The following is a 16,173-nucleotide window of genomic DNA, read 5'->3' on the forward strand; positions in this document are numbered from 1 at the left end:
AATTTCAGCACACACTCTCCATGAAAAACACTCTCTCCACCAGCGTATCAAACTAAGCTCCCAGATACTCCATATTTTCAAAGAGGATTAAACGACTAGTTGATAGGTTCACCACCCATCCTAGAGAATTCAAGTGCATCGCTAAATTTTGTACTGATTGTTAACAGAGGTCCTCTGATTTCGCATGAATGAGTCAGTTGTCCAGACACAGATGTTCAACACACCCTCCTTTCACAATGCGGCACCCCCCCACCCACCACCATGGTACGTGGAACTGTTGTCAGCCGAAGGGAAGGGCTTGAAAACAAAAATGTTCCCTTAGGACATGAACCTCAGGAATCTCTGGTGCTCCGGCCTGATAGCTATGTGCAGATATGCCTCTGTCAAGGCGAGAGATGCCAGGAACTCTCCCTTGCGTACTGCTGCTATGATGGACCTCAGAGTTGGACTTCAGAGTTTCCATGCAGAAATGGGAAACCTTGAGAGCTGCATTACCTTCTTTAAATCCAATATCTCTTGAAGTGGAAAAAGAAATGTATACATTGTATCACCTCTCAAGTGGTGAAACAATGTAGAGAGGTTTTAAAGGATACATTGTTTTTGTAATTGTGGTTTTTATGGGTTGTCCATGTAATATTAGTTAAATAGGGTTTAGATGTATGAGTGGACGCAAATAGTGCTTTTATTTGATTTGTTGTAGAATTGATACTCATTATTGAATATTCTGTGAATCTCTATTACACTGTGATTAGGCACTGTTATGAGACATGATTTTAAAAACTTTGTTAATTAATTAAAGACATTTAAAACACGTTTGACACATATGCGATTCCTTCATATTCTGTATAGTTGAGATTTTCGGATCATTTTGATCTACATTTTGTATTCATGTACCCTGATGGTTCCCACTCAACTGCCAGCAGCAACTATCTCCTCAGTTCAATCCAATAGTTTTACACACAGTTATGCAAATATCGTGCCTTCTTCCACTCTTTCCAGGGACGAGGGAGGGATTGTGTGGTTGTTTGCATGCTGTCCACAGAACACCTGTTACAGGTAAGAAACTTTGCTTTCTCCATGGACAAGCACACATCAGCAGTCTCACAAGTGGGACTCCCGAACTGTAGATGCTAAAGATTTAGATAGTAATGACTTGGTATTTAGCATCCATTAGTCTTGTGCAGAAAGATTTAACATTCTTGACGTAATGAATTATAGTCTGTAATATTGCTTTTCTGAATTCTGTACTTGGTCTGAGGTAACGGTCTAAATAGTAATGTTTGATAACAATACTGGCGCTTGACCACGTCGCCACATTCAAGATCTCTGTTAGTGGTCTCTGATCGTGAAAAGCTATTGTGGTTGCGACCGCTCTTATTTGATGAGCTCTGATATCTTCTGGCTTAGATTTATTTTCTACAGTGTAGCATAGGTTTATGCACTGTTTTACCCAATTTGAAATTGTCTTTTTGGACACATTTTTAACTCTTAAATTCAGAGTAAGAAACGAAGAGCTGATTTGATTTTCTAAAGGTTCAAGTTCTGTCCAAGTAGAAAAGCAAGGCCCTCCTGCAATCTAGATTGTGGTACAATTTTTGCATTTTGTTTTGGTGTGGTTTTGGAAAGAAGACAAGCAGTTCTATAGGCTGATTAAGATGGAACTCAGAATTAATCTTTGGAAGAAATTTAGGGTTTGATCTCAAAGATACTTTGTCCTCATGGAAGATGGTGTAGGAGGAGTAGGTTACTAGTGCCTGAAGTTCGCTTATCCTTCTAATGGTAGTGATGGCCAAAAGGAACAAAAGCTTCCATGATAATAATTGAAGTGGGATAGATACAAGAGGCTCAAAAGGATGTTTGCATAATTGCCAGGTTCTTGTGGTCTGGTTTGGCCTCTGTTGGAAACAGGATGCTGGGCTTAATGGACCCTTGGTCTGACCCAGCATGGCAATTTCTTATTTATTTATTTATAAACTTTTCTATACCGATATTCGTGGCAACATCATATCGGTTTACATTATAACAGCAAGGAGGAAAATACATTGAACAGGGGAGGGGGATACATAGGATAAATAGGAACAATAAAACTTAGTAAAGGAAGAAAGTGAACCAAGCAATAAAATCAACACTAAGAGATAACAGAGGCAACAGATGTTCAACAGTAATCGTGGTTGTAATTAAAATTGCAGCCACCATTCACAATAGAAGTAGTTGTGACTGAGATTGCAACTACAATCACAAACCAGTTTATAACAGAGGTTGTAACAGATATATGTACAGGTACTTCGAAGAGCTGGCATGCTAGGAATAAAAAGGGAAGCGGGGCAGAGGTTATTGGGGGTACGCTTGTTTGAATAGCCAGGTCTTGAGGTTAGCTCGGAATTTGGATGGACATGTTTCCAGTCGTAGGTTAGCAGGTAGGGAGTTCCAATGAGTAGGTCCAGCTATAGAAATAGCTCGTTCCCTTGTGGATGTGAGGTGTGCGTGTTTTAGGGTGGGCACATGAAGAGTCCCATTCTTGGAGGCTCTAGTGAGTACCTTAGAGCATTTTGGTTGAAATGGTTCTTCCAGCCAATTGAAGTTGTGGATGTGTATGGCTTTGTGGATTATAGTGAGGGTTTTATAGAGAATGCGGGAGGGGATAGGGAGCCAGTGCAATTCTTTGAGGATAGGGGTAATATGGTCATATTTACGGGCATTAGATATAGTTCATGCTATTGCATTCTGCAGTAGCCGAAGGGGTTTAAGAGAGGTGGAGGGAAGGCCTAGAAAGAGTGAATTGCAGTAGTCAAGTTTTGATGTGAGGGTAGCTTGTATGACCATGTGGAAGTCACTGGTATGCAGAAGGGGTTTTAGTTTTTTCATGACGTTGAGCTTGTAGTAGCCTTCCTTTAGGATTTTGTTGATATGATTTTTTAGGTTCAGTTGCTGGTCAAGTTGCATACCAAGGTTTCGTGCGCAGGGCTGCATAAGGTAGGAGTTAAAGGCGGGATCGTTTGCAAGGTTGGGATTAGGGGAAATATTTTGAGATGAGGAGCAGTTCGGTTTTAGAAGAGTTAAGGGCAAGGTGGAGATTGGATAGTTAGGGTGTTTATGGAGGAAAGGCATTTCTTCCAGAATTCAATTGCATTAGTGAAAGAGTTGCGAACAGGAATAATGATTTGAACATCGTCTTATGTTCTTATGTGCAGTTAGTTTTGTTAGCACGTAAAAGTCCTATGCAGGCATTGGTGATCTTAAGGGTGGATGCAGGTTCTGCAGACCTCTCATGAAACGTTGTACTAACGGATTCTGAGATATTGGATTTGAAAAAGTCGAAACTGATAAGCAGCTATGGCACTTAAGTGTACCTTAATAGTGAAAGTTGAGAAATGTTCTGCGCTTAAATGATGCAAGTAAGATCACATGATGCCATGGTAGGAGCAGGACGTGACTCTCTTCTGCTTCCAGGGCACACTCACCATCAGCCCTGATTCCTCGTCATTTTTTCTGCTTGTTCCTCTCAAATTGTTGTCCTGTGCCTGCAGAGAGGTCTCGCCAGATAATATCAAGCTGCTTAGCCACTGCAATTGCCACCAAACCTACCCACAAAGAAAAGGATAAAGTGCGACCTACCGATCCTAAGATGGCGGATCGGGAAGACGATCGCACGGCTGTAGATCTTAACAATGCAGACCTGATCGAGGCAGTGACTGCAGCGATGGCGAAAATCTTAGACACCAAATTCAATCAGGTTTTTCCAAAATTCGATGAGATCATGGCGTCTGTGGATGCGGTAAACCATCGGGTGAGCAACGTGGAGCAGCACATATCAGACGCAGAGGACAGCACACTTGAGAGGACGGGATGGCAAAGGATATACAGGCCAAAATAGTGCATTTGGATGATCAGGTCGAGGACCTAGAAAATTAGTCTTGCCGGAATAATCTATGTCTGGTAGGCACCCCCGAATCAACTGTGAAGACTGAGCTATGTGGGGTTTTTTTTAAACGTGGCTGGTTTCAGAATTATAACTGAACACCTCAACGGGCCCCATATTAATCGAACGGGCATACAGATTGGGGTCACGGCTAGACAACCAGGCGAGACCTCGGGTTGTCATAGCTCGCTTCTTGAATTTTACCCATAAGATGGCTGTCATACAGGCAGTCCGAAGGGGTAGACAACCAAAAATAGGAGATCGCAGAATTTTAATTTTTCAAGACTCCTCAGTGAAATTGATGGTACTGCGCAGAGCTTTCTCGCACATCTGTACCTTGCTCTCTAAAAAAAAGATTTGATTTGCCTTGCAATACCCAGTCAAGCTAAAAGTTACTCATGATGGAAAACTACTTTTTATGTGACACCAGGAGAGGTGTTGCAGCAAATTGTTCTGCTGCAATTGAACAGTGTGGCTGATTTGAGTCTGCAAGGGCAATTTTTCTCTTTCCTTATCTGGTTTTTTTTTTGTTTTTTTTTTACTGGTGGCTATGTCACTCTTTTGGAATAGCTTTTTCCCTCTGTTTTTATTGATGGGAGTGGGTTTATGTTAATTTGACTTTTTTTACATCTCAGTTTGAAGAAATGGATTGGTGAGACAGATTGGTTGTTTTTTTTAATTAGATTTATTTTTTTTGTCACTGCCATGGCTCTAAGTCTACATGGAATATTACCTTCGCTTAGCCATGGTGTCTGCTTTCCAAAGGAATTGAAGATTTCCTTTTTTTTGTAGTTTCTGTATTAGCCATGATCTTGGAGAGGAAAAAGATTATTTCTTTTCTGGATTTGATAGTACTAAAGGTTTAGCAGCATATGCCTTGTTTTATTTCCTTTGCTATTCTTTTGGAAGGCTGTACTGCTATATGTACTTTTCCATTTACAAGAGGATCAGTGGGTGGGTCATATGACCCCCTTCTCTCAGAGATGTGGTGGTGGAAGAATATGTAGTGGGATAGAAGGAGGGCAAAAGGGAGGTGGTGGTTGGGGAAGGGGGGAGCTTGGAGGGAGGTATTTGATTGAGGTATTAAGCACTAGTTTTTATTTGATGGTATTGGGGAAAAGCGGATAATTTTTTTTTCTGTGTTAGGCCTAGATGGAGATAGGGTCCATCCTAGGCTGGGAGGATGGGCTGGTCTCTAAAAATGATTGACAAACAAATCTTGGCTTTAGAAAAACAAACAGACAAGGTGAGAGATTATTTGCTGATTCCCCCATCCCCAAAAATAGATCTGCATATATGGCGTCTCAAGCAGCTTTGAACTCTCTTTTACACCAGAGGGCTCACAAGTCCATGTTTTACTATAAATATCAACTATTTAAATTTGGCAATAAATCTGGCAATATACTAGCATCCTTAGTTAAAAGGAAGAAGGGAACCCGGTACATCGCAGCAGTTAGAGATAACCAGGGTAAGGTGGTGGACTGTTTCCAATGAGACCTCAGATGCCATTGTGTTTTCCTCATTTTTAATCTTGTATTGGGGACTACGTGGACCAAAGCCATGTGACCAATTAACCTTAACATTCTTCTTGCATCTGTGTTGCTTTTTTTTTTTTTTTTAAAAGACATGGTAAATCAACTTTCTGAGAGCTTAATATCTTCTTTGGGGAAGGAATGCTTTCATTTGTTTGGTGTCGAGAATCGCCCCAGTGAACACCAGCTTTTGTGCGGCGTGGAGATTTAATTTCCTAAAGTTTATTATGAACCCTAGGTCCTGTAGGACCTTTATTACTACTCTTGTATGGTGAATGCTTTCGGATTCTGTTGTGGCTGCGATCAGCCAGTCATCCAAATATGAGAATACGAGAATATTTAACTTTCGAATATGAGCACTTTCGTGAATACTCTTGATGCTGAGGCGAGACCGAATGATAGGACTCGATATTGAAAATTATAACCCTGAAATGAGAATCTGAGGAATTTTCTGTGCTCGAATTATGGGAATATGAGCGTAGGCATCTTTTAGTCTATGGTCATTAACCAATCGTTCCTCTGAAGAAATGGCATTGTGTGTAGAGAAAACATGCAGTACTTCTCCTTTCACAGATGCTTGTTTAAAAGGCGTGGATCTAAAATAGGCCAGAGTTTTCCTGTTTTCTTTGGGATTAGGAAGTATTTTGAGTAAAAACCTCTTTTCTTGAAATGGAGGAACTCTTGAGATGGCTTGAGGTTGGAATAGGGTTTTTATCTCTTCCCGTAATTTCTATGATTTTAGATGTGATGAAGGGTAGGTAGGTGTTGCAATAATGGGTTTTGGGAAGTTTTTGAAAATTTAGGTGATATCCTTATTGAATTATCCAAAGGATCCATTGATCTGTTATATTTTCCCATGCTTGGAGAAACTTTGTGAGTCTTTCTCCCTTTGGAGATTTGGTGGAGGTTGCATCCGATGTCAAAAACTCTGTTGAGAAAGCTGTGTAGCAGAGTTGTTCTGTCTAGAATTACCCTCTATTGCTTGAGCGAGATCTTTGATTTCTATGAGATTGATTTCCTCTCTGAACAAATGTACTGTAGTTTTGAGGCTGTTTACGATAGTTGTTATAACTACTAAAACAACCTTGATAAGAAGAATAATACGGTCATTTGTATGAACAGACTTTAACTCTTCTATTCTGCTGCTGATCGGTGGAGTTGGATGATAGAGACTGTAAGGCTAGATTTTGCTTTTTGAGTGACTCTACTGACTCCTCTAATTTTTCACCAAAGAGCTTCTTTCTTTTACATGGTATATCAGCTATCTTCTCATGAACATTTTCGCAGACACTTGAAGCTCACAACCATGCCATTCTTCTTGCTGCTCTGGCTATGACAGAAGTTCTAGAAGCGATGTCAAAGGAATTCTAAACTTCTCTAATAAGATGTTTTATAGACTCAGCTGAATCTTTGGTTAATGCTTAAAACCCTCCTTCCTGTTTTCTGGAATAGCGTTGCTGATGCTTTAATACTATTGGAAGAACCGAGTAAGAATTGTGCAATCTGAATTTGGTGTGACTGAATATGTGACTAACATAGCAGCCAAGAACATCTTTTCTGCTGTATTATCTTCATATCTTTCCCAGGAAGTGAATTTAAGAAAAGTTTAGATTTTTTTGCACATTTCATTGCTGACTGTACTATAAGGGATTCATGTGGCAATTGTGATTTTTCATGTGCTCTACACTGCTTGATTGCATATTTAATTGAAAGATTCTTTGGATTAGGGATAATAGTTTGTGGAATACTCCATCTTATGTCTTTTGCAAATAAAAAAGCATCCAACATAGGTATTGTTATGCTGGTAAATCTAGGTTGAATAAATTGCAATATTCCTTTCTCTGTAGAAGCTGGATTATTTTCCTCGACAGGAAAGTTATTAACTTTGGCCATATTTTTTTGATGAACGAAGAATTATCCTTAACTGGGGAATTTCCTTTCGGATCGTCTGGTGAAGGTTTTGATGGTAAGTCAGGAGAGGTTCCTGGGATGGGCCATTCTAATGAATCGACAGCAGATTTAGATGATCTTGATGAAGAATCTGTATGGTTGCTGTGTTTCTGATATGTTCTCTGATTTTGTAATTCTTTAATTATATGTGGATCCTGCTTTGGGTCCTTCATGTAGCGATATACAAAATCAGACCACATTTTTGTTATACAAGCGTGATCATCTTTGTGTGGGAAGGGTAATAAAATATTATTCCTAAGTCATATGGAGTTTTTGGATACCTAGGATGAGTGCTCTTTTGCTAGTCTTCAGAATCTGATAATTTAATTATGTGTTTAGTCTTTGCATTTTATTAGCCCGATTTACTTTCGGAATGATTAGAATGTGACCGAGAATGCGAATGTCGTCGATACTTAATACGATCATCAGATCGGGATGAAGTTTTGCATTGTTTATCATTTTTACTTCACTTAGGAGAACATGCCCTCAACCTAGAATGAGAGGTATTGAGGAGGATTTTGATGGCGATTTAGAACTTGATCTTTTTCTCTGTTTTCTATGGAAAACTGCTTTTCTACAAGATTTTTTATTTTTGTCTTTATAATCAGAATGAGAACTCATAATGCAGTTTTAGATCCCGGTAAATTCTAGCTCTTGGCAACATACTGAGTCATGTTTTCTTCTCAGACAACGGAAGCAAATCCGATGTGTTTCTCATAGACATTTTACGAGCGCGTTTTTCACAAGCTTTAAAGGAAATCCGTCCTTTTTTCGATGACATAGTGCAGAGTTGAGCATTACTTGTCTGCTTGCTAAAGTGGACGAAATAAAACTGAGGAGATTGTTGTTACTGGCAATTGAACGGGAATCCACATGCACGCTCAGAAGATCTTCAAGAACTTTCTGAGCCTCGTCTATAGTGAGCATGCCCAAACTCTACGTTGGAGGATGACGTTCCCTCTTGTGTGGCTGTTAATGAGTGTTTGTCCATGGAGAACAATACTTTCCTTTGGTGCAGAGGTTCTGGTTCCAGAAGTGCAGGCCACACAGCAGATCAGAAAAGAGCCAAACCACTGGCTATATCCATCTCCTTTAGCCAAACTTTAGCGACCCAGCCCAGGACAAACCATATATATGGGATACTTCCCTGCTCCACTGAGCTTGCAGTGCAGAACTGCCAGCAGGATCCACTGCTGTCTTGTGGGGGATGATGGATCTGGACCACCAGATGCCCATCCCAGGCATTTCCAGACTGAGCTATCATAAGGGTCACCAACTCCCGGCTTGTCTGCCTCAAACCAGGGGGGATGGCCCCACCAGGACCTCACAACCCCCTGGGAGGATCCAGAAATTTTCTTGTCTTAATTTTTTTTCCTCTCTCTCCAGACTGCAGATTTTATATCATCTACTATTTGCTAGAGACAGAAATACTGAGGGACTGCAGGAGGCACAATGGGTTATGTACAGTGTCAGTGAAATTTTCTCTGTCTCCATCTGCTGGCAGGGAGGCAAAACCCAGGAGTCTGGACTGATCTGGAAACTCCCGTTGTGTTTCCAATTTTTAGTAGCCTGTTTAATCTGGTAGCATTACACAGTCCGTTTTTTTCATTCTAGTCAGGTGAACTATAGTATAATCTCATTGCTATACATTTCCCAGACATGCATTTAAATTCTACCCATAGAGACTCCAGAGTGCAGTCTGTTTCCTGCAAACCCTTTTTTCACTACTTACTCATATGCAATTCCTAGAGCATATTTACAATGCTTTCCGACTGGCAATGCCTCTGTATTATTATTAGTAGTGGCATAGCCACTACTAATAATACAGAGGCATTGCCTGGAAATATAATCTGTGCTACATTAAAACAGGTCTGCAGGGGTCTACTACAAACTCCAGGGCCACATTGTATACAGCAACTGTAATTCTGCCTCCTGCCACAAAATGAGATTATGGGGGACCTAGAGTTTGGGATTTTGAAGATGGCCTCAGGCTATCCTCTTCAGTACAACAGTTTGGGGGATGCAGAGAGAGGTAGGTAGGTTGGTTCCAGAAACCAGGCTCACCATCTGAAGTCTCCTGAAACTTGTCCCGCACGCTCTCCAGCTTCTCCATGGCCTTCATATTGGGTGCAGAGATGCGTTGGAGCACGCTCTGTTGCTCATTCAGCTTCTGCTGCAGCGAGCTCATCTCTTGCTTGATGTCATCATCTGCCACAGCATCCTATGGAGTGAAAGGCAGCAAATGTCAGAGAAGCAAGAATAAGAGTTAGCATGCAAAATGCAGTAAATATGACAGTGACAGATGGTACCTTGAGATCCTCAGAAAGGTCACTGTAGTCAATCTCAATCAGAGCCTCCCGGGCATAGACTGTTGATGTTCGCTGTGAGCTTCCTGCAGACTCGTCCCCCTGGGAGCCACCCTGACATGAGACAGACACACACTTTTTATTTTTCTTTAGGCCTCTGTGTTATCCTGCTTCCTTTTTACTTTCAGCTCTACTGACGCCAAAACCTTCAGGGCTACAGCACTAAGATCATTCACTCCCAAAAACCTGGATTTCCTCCCACTTAATTCCCACCTCACCCTGCTTTCTAGCTAGCCCAACCAATGTGGTGACAATCAGCCATAGCTTCATTCGGAGCCTGGTACATTTGTACCCTGAGGTTGGCCAATAGGTGGCACTATTGTGCAATGGCAGCTACTACTATCTTCTGTCGATAAGCAGGGCATTTAGCCATGATTATTGGGTGACGTCATTCGCGATGTCACGAAGGAGGAGCTTACTCTCATAGCTCGAAGAGCTTTGAAGTACGCATGACCTCGGGTTCCCACGCTCCTCGAGCTTCCCTTCAGTTTCAGTTTTCCGCGGTTCTACACGGACGTGTGGCTACTCTCTCCCTGACAGGAAAATTAAAAGACTCCAAAAACTTCAGAAAACCGAAGAAAGAAGATGCCGAGGAGCCCAAGTTTTAAATACTGCTCCTGTGGTAAGATCATGTCGGTGACAGATGGGCATAATTATTGTTATTTATGCCTCGGTCCCGACCATGATCAGGACGCCTGCAGGGACTGTGGCAGGGACTGTGGCAGAATGTCCCCGAGAGCAAGAAGACAATGGGCTGAGAAAATGGAGAGGCTGAGGCACTCATATGCCCCCTCTCCAGTAGATAAAAGATCGACTAAGTCCTCACCGGGTATTCAAAAACCTCGGTCCGAGGCTGTACGACGCACACACTCTGCTTCAGAGGGCCGTGCGCCAAACATTGCGTCGACGACCACGCAACATGCGTCGACAACCAAGCAACCTGCGTCAACCGCCGCGCCGGATACAACGCAAACAAAGCATGCGTCGTTGAAACCTGCTGCCATCCCAGTTCTGGCACATTGTACGTCGCAATCGATGCTTGCAGTGAGGTAACCATCTCCCCTCAAACTCAACACAAACAAACAGTGATGCCTGCACTGGTATTACCTCCTCCTGGCTAATGTCATCCATGGTGCCCTTACAGAGTGGCAGCTTGATGTCCTGCATCTTGCAGGCCTGCAGCAGGTTGTGGCGGTCACTGCGCTTCTGCTCCAGCTTCGTTTCAATGGCTGTGACTTCCTTCTGCATGTGAGTCATCTCCCTGAGAAAGGAAAAGAGGCACAGGACTTACAAAGACTCTACAGGTGTGTGTGCAAGAGGCACAGGTCTCTCAGCACATACAGATTGCACAGGTGCATCACTCACTTGTTTGCCCCACCCAACTTCTTGCGAATCTCCTCCATCTCATGGTTCTTGTCGCTGACCTCTGATTTCTTGGCCAGGTGCTGATTCTTGAGGTCTTGAAGCTGAGCCATGGTCTCATCTATTATCTTCATGTGTCTGTGCTCCTCCTGTCAACAACAAGAATTGGGGGGGGGGGGGGGGGGGAATCAGGATGAAAGGCTTTTCCTCCCAACCCCCATCCTTAGCAGAGATGTTAACAAACCTTTTTCAGCTTTTCAATCTCATTCTCATCCTTCTTCACCGTCTGCTCCCAGGTCTGCACCTTGCCCTGGTCCTCTTTCAGTTGGTTCTTCTCATAGTCCAGCTGGATTCCTAGCCGGGTCTTCTGGTTCTCAAACTCAAGCCTGCAGGGAGAAGCAAAGTGCTCATACTAAAGAGGTATCTATGTACCGATACAGTCAGCTGGGAAGAAAAGTGGAGAAGGGAGCAGGGAAATAAGATTAATGCTCAGCTATAGTTACCCACCTCTTTTTTGCAATCTCATTCTGCCTCTTCACTTTCTCCTCTTCAAACTCGCGGATGTTTCTGACACCAATCTCCCGGCAGAATTCCTCAAATACCTCGTCCTCCACCTACAAAAAGACAAGGCATGTGTTAAGCTATAGGGAGGCACATAATCTAATTCTATCTTTTCTTCCAGTTTCATCCCAGAAGGCTGGAGACAGTAATGCACACTTGCACAATTTCCATCTCTCCTTTCTGCATATCTTCAACAGAGCTGCCTGCCTTTCACAGTTTTCAGCTCCTGCCCCCATTCTCTTCCGCCTAGCTCATGCCCTGGCTCCTCCACTCCCACCCTTCTCTTTTGTATTTCCTCTCACTGTCGCCTTATTCATTTTCTCTTTTAGGTCTCATCTCAGACTTCTACTTGCTTCTACATCCACTGCTTGCTCTACAGCCTCCCTAAGATTCTAGCTTGGTTCATCTTCTCTGTCAGGTCCCACCTTGCCCTCACATGCTCATGTCCACCATCCCAGCATTCCCTGCTTCCTCTGCAGCCTCCTGTGCACTTCTTGTTCAGTTTTACCTTATGTCTTCTTCTGGTAGCATCTTGTGCTCTTGTCTTAGTCTACGCTTCCCATTGGCTCATTTTCGCCTTCATCTTGTGCCCCTACCCGTTCTCACCTGGTTCATCTTCTCCTTCAGGTCCTTCATCTCACGCTCCCGACTCTGGATAATTCTCTTTATGTCATTAATGCGAGGCCCAAAGTTTGCCAGTTCACTCTCCAGCTTTGATTTCTCCTGAAAGGGGAACAGGTAGAGGAGTAAGGAAAGGCAGCATGCTGAGCATGGGACAAAGGCTTCCACAGTCCTTGTTACTTAGCTCTGCACAACTACTGCATACAGTATATACCTGGAGATTGAGAGCCAGGTGGCGAGTCTTCGTCTGCTCCAAGTCACTCTGGGAGTACTTGAGTCTCATCTGTAATCCATGGGCTTGTGACTGCACTTGCCTCAGCTCTGCCTCCTTACGCTTTGCCTTCATTTGTTCCTGTGTGCATCAGAGGAAATGAAGAGAGGAGATTAACATGCTCGTGCTCTCTCACAAAGCAAATAAAATATCCCCCCCCCCCATAGAATTTCTCACCTTTAGTTCATCTGTCAACCGCTCCTTCTTCTCTTTCAGTTTGTCCACGGCTTTTTCATCCCACCGTCGAGCCTTAGCTTTTAGATCACTGGCCCCGCCGGAGATCACCCCTGACTTCTGGAACAGGGTACCATCTAGGGCTACTGTCTAGAGGTGGAAGACCAAAAGAAAATAGCAGCAGCTACCCCCTCTTCCAAGAAAACAAGCTCTAGGGACAGGACATGGTTCAGGAAGTAGTTGTGAGACTATGGGAGAAAGGAAAATTGGTCCTTACCTGCTAATTTTCGTTCCTGTAGTAACAAGGATCAGTCCAGACTGCTGGGGTTGTGTCTCCCTTCCAGCAGAGGGAGTCAGAGAAAAAAGCTGAAAGGCATCTCCCTCTTAACTTGGAGTGCCACCTGCGATCCTTCAGTATTATCCATACCATAGCAGAATAAAAAATTAGAGGATTAAAAAACCCCCAAACGTAATAACCAATGGCTACATCAATTTGCTCAGCCAAAAAAAGGTATAATCGATGTACAAGGAAGGCACCTTCCTATGCCACTGTAAAGAATTCTGCAGAGTGAAATCACTATAAGTAGCGGACTCTCCAAGTTCCACGGGCGGGCGTCTGGACTGATCCTTGGTACTACAGGAATGAAAATTAGCAGGTAAGGACCAATTTTCCTTTCCCTGTTATGTACCAGGATCAGTCCAGACCACTGGGATGTACCCAAGCTGCCCTAAATGGGGTGGGACCTGGAGAGTCCCGCTTGAAGCACGCTGCTGCCAAAGCAGTCTACATCTGGATCCTGGACGTCCACACGGTAATGCTTAGCAAAGGTATGCAATGATTTCCAAGTGGCTGCTCTACAAATCTCCTGCGGCGAGACAAACTGACTCTCCGCCCAAGAAGCTGCCTGAGATCTGGTGGAATGCGCCTTCAAACCTTCCGGTATTGCGCGACCGAGACAGATATAAGTGGAGGAAATGGACTCCTTCAACCACCTAGCAACAGTAGCTTTGGATGCTTTCTGATCAGACAACCGAAAAGCGTTGTCACCTCCAGATAGCGAAGGAGAACCCGCCGCACATCCAATTTATGCAGATCCCGATCCGTAGAGGAACCATGATCCAAATTCTGGAAAGCAGGCAACTCCATCATCTGATTCAAATGAAATCCTGACACCACCTTTGGCAGGAACGAAGGCACCGTCCTGAGAGATACCCCCGAATCCGAAATACGGAGATACAGCTCCTGACACGACAAAGCCTGAAGCTCCGAGACCCGCCTTGACGAGGTGATCGTCACTAGGAAAACCGTCTTGAGAATCAGGTCCTTCACCGTGGCCCGTTTGAGAGGCTCAAAGGGAAGACCACAATCCATGGAGAACCAAATTTAAACTCCATGAAGGACATACCTTCCTAACCGGAGGATTCAAATGTTTAGCTCCCTTCAAAAAACGGGACACATCCGGATGAGTTGCCAGTGAAATACCGTCAACCTTGCCTCGCAGACAGCCTAGGGCCGCAACCTGTACTCTGAGAGAACTGCACGCCAATCCTTTCTTCAGGCCATCTTGTAAGAAGGCTAGAATATTAGCCACCGAGACCAGATGCGGGGACAAATTCAACCCGTGGCACCAAGAGTCAAAAACTTTCCAGACTCAAATATAGGCAAGTGAGGTGGACGACTTGCGTGTTTGCAAGAGAGTAGAGGTAACAATCAGAATACCCTCTCTTCTTCAAATGTCTCCTCTCATAAGCCAGGCCCACTAGACAAAAGCAATCCGCGCGATCGAAAAATACTGGATCTTGCCGAAGAAGATTCGGAAGATGGTCGAGACGCACCGGACCATCTATCGCCAAGTTGACCAGATCTGCAAACCACGGCCTTCGTGGCCACTCCGGAGCTACGAGGATGATTGACCCTAAGTGGGCTTCTATCCGACGCAAGACCTTGCCCACCAATGCCCAGTGGGGAAACATGTACAGCAGCACGTCACGAGGCCACGGAAGGACTAGGGCATCCACCCCCTCCGATCCGTGTTCCCTCTGGTGACTGAAAAACCGAGCCGCCTTTGCATTTTTGTTAGTCACCATCAAGTCTAGGTGAGGAAGACCCCAACGACGAGTAAGGAGCTGGAACGTATCTTCGGACAGCTCCCATTCGTTGAGATCCAGATGCTGGCGACTGAGAAAATCTGCCTGAACGTTGTCTATCCCAGCTATGTGCGAGGCTGCCAGCAGGACAAGATGACGCTCCGCCCGGGCCATGAGCCAGTCGGCATCTAAGGCCACTAGCCGGCTTTTGGTTCCTCCCTGACGGTTGATGTGAGCCACGGTCGTGGCGTTGTCTGACAATACTCCCACCGAACTGTGACTGACCATGGGAAGAAAGGAACATAACGCCAGTCATACCGCTCTGGTCTCCAACCGATTTATGGACCATTTCGCCTGACAACTCGTCCATCGTCCCTGAGCGGCCTTTGTCTGGCAAACTGCTCCCCAGCCAGAGAGACTGGCATCCATCATCACAATTACCCAATAAGGGTCCTCCAGGTCCATCCCCCGTTGCAGGTGGGTCAGGATTAACCACCAATCGAGACTGGACCTGGTGGGTTCCAAAAGTGGCAACCTTAGCTGGAACTCCTCCGACTTCGGATCCCAACAAGAAAGCAACGCCCTCTTTAAAGGTCTCATATGCGCAAACGCCCAAGGGACTAATTCTAAAGTAGTCGCCATGGAACAGAGTACTTGCAAATAATCCCAAACTCGGGGAAGTGGTAGCAACAAGAACCGACGGATTTGCACCCATAATTTGCTCATCCTCTCCTGAGTAAGGAAGACCTTGCCGACCGAAGTATCGAACCGAGCGCCTAAGAAGTTCAGGACCTGAGACGGGACCAACTGGCTCTTGGCAAAGTTGACCACCCAACCAAGAGATTGGAGCCGGAGTATAACCGTGTGCACCGCCGTCCGACAGAGGTTCTCCGATTTTGCCCGGATGAGCCAATCGTCTAAGTAGGGGTGAACCAAGATCCCTTCCCGCCTGAGGGCAGCTGCTACCACCACCATCACCTTGGTGAAGACTCACGGAACTGTCGCCAATTCGAACGGGAGAGCTTGGAACTGATAATGTTCCCCAAAACTATTAACCAGAGGAATCTCTGATAATGTTCGCGGATCCCTATGTGAAGATACGCCTCTGTCAGGTCCAAAGAGGCCAAATATTCTCCTGAGTGGATGGCCGCAATGACCGAACGGAGAGTCTCCATGTGGAACCGAGGCACCCGAAGAGCCCGGTTCACCTTCTTGAGGTCCAAGATCAGACGAAAGGATCCTTCCTTCTTTGGGACCACAAAATAGATGGAGTACCTGCCGGTCCTGTACTCCTCCAGAGGGACTAGCACAATGGCTCCCAGGGACTTC

The 16,173-nt window shown here is 44.5% G+C and overlaps 1 protein-coding gene across 1 annotated transcript in view; it reads right to left on the bottom strand.

The window, feature by feature from the left end:
- SMC1A (structural maintenance of chromosomes 1A) overlaps positions 1-16,173 on the bottom strand; it is a 90,555-nt gene that overhangs the window by 24,178 nt on the left and 50,204 nt on the right. Inside the window, exons 12-20 of the mRNA XM_029607480.1 lie at positions 12,760-12,906; positions 12,526-12,663; positions 12,297-12,413; positions 11,637-11,743; positions 11,374-11,515; positions 11,133-11,278; positions 10,875-11,028; positions 9,711-9,821; positions 9,466-9,622 (exon numbers count right to left, since the gene is read on the bottom strand). Coding sequence (XP_029463340.1) covers positions 9,466-9,622; positions 9,711-9,821; positions 10,875-11,028; positions 11,133-11,278; positions 11,374-11,515; positions 11,637-11,743; positions 12,297-12,413; positions 12,526-12,663; positions 12,760-12,906 — 1,219 coding nt within the window. The remainder of the gene's footprint in view (positions 1-9,465; positions 9,623-9,710; positions 9,822-10,874; positions 11,029-11,132; positions 11,279-11,373; positions 11,516-11,636; positions 11,744-12,296; positions 12,414-12,525; positions 12,664-12,759; positions 12,907-16,173) is intronic.

Source organism: Rhinatrema bivittatum, chromosome 1, assembly GCF_901001135.1.
Source record: "Rhinatrema bivittatum chromosome 1, aRhiBiv1.1, whole genome shotgun sequence".
Lineage (NCBI taxonomy): Eukaryota > Metazoa > Chordata > Amphibia > Gymnophiona > Rhinatrematidae > Rhinatrema > Rhinatrema bivittatum.